Below are 3,988 nucleotides of genomic sequence, written 5' to 3' on the forward strand. Positions count from 1 at the left end.
AACTGGATTCTTTTCAGTATGGTTCCAGTCCCTGGTTTTAATATTTACATTTGTAATACAATTTTTAATGTAGAATGTCTTATGTTATACCATAAACTTACTGTATTTTATTACTTACAAGTTATAATAATATAAATTTAATTAAGGTTAAATTTTAAATAATTGTCACAATACGTCAATGCCTTTGTTAACATTAAAATAATAAAATTGAAAAAAATAACATTGTTTTAACCTTTAAACTGTTCAAATTGTATATAAATTAAAATAGTGGTCACAAAACTTATGTAATAGGTACATACAGTGTATTATAAAATATAATAATAAAAAAAACAATAACATTAATTTCCATAAAATTTAATTATCCAATTAAAAAATATATCAGTCAATAAACGCCATTTGCTAAAAATTTCATTTTTTTCCTTGTTGATTTACCTAAATTAAACAATTAAATTAATTTATTAAATTCAATATAAAAGTAAAATAAAAATGCACAATTTTAAATTGTAGACCTGGACATAATAATATACTGTTAGGTAGCTTGAGTATCAGCACGGATACAGATAGTACCTATAGATAGTATCTAAATTAGGGTTGGCAAAAACCCGGGCTTTTTAGAAAAAACCCACCCCGGTTGGGTTTTTTCAAATAAAACCCCAAAAAACCCAAAAACCCGATGGGTTTAAATGTAAAAGTAATCATGGGTGGCTTTATCGGGTTTTTTAAGAAAAAACCCATCCAAAAACCCAGGGGGTTTTATTGTAAAATATTAATGAGCGGTTTTATCGAGGTTTTTTCTGAAAAAACCCATCCGAAAAAGTAGAAATCGGAATTTAAAATAGAATAGAACTTTATTAAAAAATAAAAGATTTCTATTAACCATTAGTGTGTAATTTTTTCTATTTTATTATTTAAATTGTACCTACCTAATTAAAAAAATAATTATTAAGTTTTTTTCAAATCAATTTAATATTTTAATTAGAAAAATAAATAATACCTATTAGGTAATTTTTTCTGAAAATTAACACAAGTTAAAAAAAAAATAAGAGTGAACTTCTATTTTATCCAGAAAAGTAAGCAGCTAGGGGTTTTTCGGGGTGGGCTTTTTCGTGCCAACCCTGACCTAAATCGACTAATCCGCGAGTATCGGTGACACATTTATGGATAGTGGATTGGGGATAGGGGAGGGAAGTGTTACAAATGTTTTTTTAGTATTTTTATAAAGAAAATTTTCTTATTTAGGAAACTAGATTGATTAAACAATTTAGTAAAAAAAAACAACGATAACCATATTGCATGTGGTAATAATTAAATAACTTGATCTCTTGGGAGAAGGATAAACATAAGGTAATATGTTTCATAAATCTTACTTTTTAATTTTTACAAACGTTCTTGCAGAACCTTTATGGCTAAAATCTTATTTTCAGGACCAAATTTGTTATAATTTCTTGGCTGTTGACATTGGAGGTATCTGATTACCCTCCTAATATTAAATAAATAAATAAATATATAATATTTAATTATTAACTATAATACAATTTGTAATTGATGGTTAAAACCAACTGTTCACATACAAAATTAGTATGATCATCAGCTATATCAATGCTACTAAAGTAGTAAACAGTTCTTCATAATACACACAAGTTAGTGTCGTAGCAAGGGGGGAGAGGGGCTTAAGAGCCTGAAATATCATTTGGAAATTTTATATTTGCTTGTAGTGGGCATGAATCGTTACTCATTTCTTGTATGTACCATGATTTTATATTACATATTACATTATTATGATAATGTAACTACCAAACTGAGTTCTAGAAACTACAGCAAACGCTTTATAAATAGGTATAAAAACCATTATACAACTGGTATAACCAATTTTTAATTATAAGCAACTATTATTCAATTATTTAGTATTTATTTAATTGTTCATTTAATATTCTGTGTTGAATGTTTTGTTTTTACAATGATGTTGTTTTTTTTGTGATTTTTAAAATTTTTATTTGTGTCTGCCATCACTTTTTAGGACAGTAAAAATGTTTAGATTTTCTTCAATACCATCTTTTCTGATAGGAAAGTGAATCTAGTCAGTACCCTGAGGTGGGAGGGGGGTCAAAAGTAATATTTCCCAGTAGTTTTCAAAAGCACGGAAAAACAAAAAAATCCGTTTTCAACAAAATCAATTTTTGTTTTTGGTGTAACTCTAAAACAAATGACGGTTACAATATACAGTTTTCACTGAATGTTTATATTAGCATTTTCTTTACACCATCCATTTTTCAAAAATTTTCAAAATATTTTGACTGTTTTGAGGTGTTAACGGACATCTTCAGATTCCAATTTTTTTAGTTTTTTTTTTTTATAAATGTTAATAAAATTGTATTTGTTGCCTGTTGGGTCAAAAAGTGTGAACATTTAATACTAGGCTTCTGATATATTGTTACAATAGCAGTTGAAAGTAATAAAAAATACACAGGCACAATTTTTTTTTAGTTATTTGCATTTAAAGTCTAGTGACCGTTTTTTGACAACGGTTATCTATCAAATTGAAAATTTAAAAATGATATTATAGTTATAAGTTTATAAAATGTCCAATTTGTATAGCTAAAGATTGAAAATTTAAAATAAATTACAACGTAAGTAGGTTATTTTATAACCATAAATTTAAAAATTATAAAAACACAGTTTTTTTTTATAATTATTTCATATTTAAATTTGAACAAAAGTACATACTAAGTAACTTATAGTAGTTTATACCTATAGACTATAGTTCTTATCTTTATGAGTAAATTGAAAATAAAAGGAAAAAAGTTTTAGAAATTAGAGCTATTGAAATATCTTTTTTTTTTTTAAACGCAAGCTTAAATTGACGACAAATAATAAAAATTGTAATGTTACAACTTCACTGGTGGCAAAGCAAAGAAAATATTATGAGAGTTTTAGAATTCAATATTCAAATATGATAGAATGAACCAACTTACTATATTGTACAAATCCGGTAGTACCTACCCTAGCAAATATTTTAGCCCCCTTCCCCCAAGTGAATAATTTATCTATTGCATTGATTTTATTCATTAAATTGTTCAAAAATATACACAATTTTATAACATAATATGTACACGAGTCAAGAACTTATATTAATTTAATAATATTTAAATTTACCATCCATTAATTGCACAACACTAATTAATATGCTTAAACTTGAAAATAATTACTACAAGCCTTTTCATTGGTAAATTATTTAAATTCAGTCATATTTAAAACAATCAAACAATTTCTAATTTAATGACAACAAATGTATTGAACAATTTCTATCAATTTTAATTTATTAATTTTTTTTCTGCAACGAAATAACTACTACTCGAGAAATGAACTAGTATGATTTTTTATGAACAATAATACAATAAACTGGAACATAGCCTGAATATTAGAGAATATTCTCTAATCTCAAAAATAAATTTTTTTTCAAATTCTGTAGACTGTAATGGAAAAGCCGTCTACAATGATTTAACTCTAATTCAGCTGCGTTAAATCAATAACTGTATGTAAATTGAAAAATCTGCTCTCTATGTGAAACTCTAACTTAAACTAGATGAACATGATGTGGTAGTATTTATTTTACTTTTACCTTGCATTCTAAACATTCTACTGTGTTTGGTTCTTGAGAACAAGATAATTCTGAAATATGTCCACATTTCATTATTATTGGAATAGGATATGTACATAAACCACAATTTACACCACATGGTTTCTTGCATAAATGCCTAAATAAACAATTTGAGTTGAGTTTGTCACAAATTTCGATGCAATTAAATTGTTCATAGCATTTTTTCTCAAGTGTATGCCCACAACTTAGTATTTTTTTAACCTAAAACATAAACAATTATCAAAAATTAAGACAATTGATAAAATTTTTGTTAAATGGATATGAATATAAAAAATAAACCTTGATATCACATTTCATATATTCTATATCACTGCATTTTCCTTGAACAAT

The 3,988-nt window shown here is 25.7% G+C and overlaps 1 protein-coding gene across 1 annotated transcript; it reads right to left on the reverse strand.

The window, feature by feature from the left end:
• Window positions 1–376: 376 nt before the first annotated feature.
• Window positions 377–3,982, reverse strand: LOC115034685. The gene is made up of 4 exons (XM_029492018.1): window positions 3,938–3,982; window positions 3,620–3,859; window positions 1,368–1,480; window positions 377–432 (listed from the first exon to the last, which is right to left on the reverse strand). Exons 1-3 carry the CDS (start codon window positions 3,953–3,955, stop codon window positions 1,436–1,438), a joined length of 303 nt encoding a protein of 100 aa, XP_029347878.1. The 5' UTR covers window positions 3,956–3,982; the 3' UTR covers window positions 377–432; window positions 1,368–1,435.
• Window positions 3,983–3,988: the final 6 nt, after the last annotated feature.

This window comes from Acyrthosiphon pisum, unplaced genomic scaffold (genome assembly GCF_005508785.2).
Source record: "Acyrthosiphon pisum isolate AL4f unplaced genomic scaffold, pea_aphid_22Mar2018_4r6ur Scaffold_20574;HRSCAF=21442, whole genome shotgun sequence".
Lineage (NCBI taxonomy): Eukaryota > Metazoa > Arthropoda > Insecta > Hemiptera > Aphididae > Acyrthosiphon > Acyrthosiphon pisum.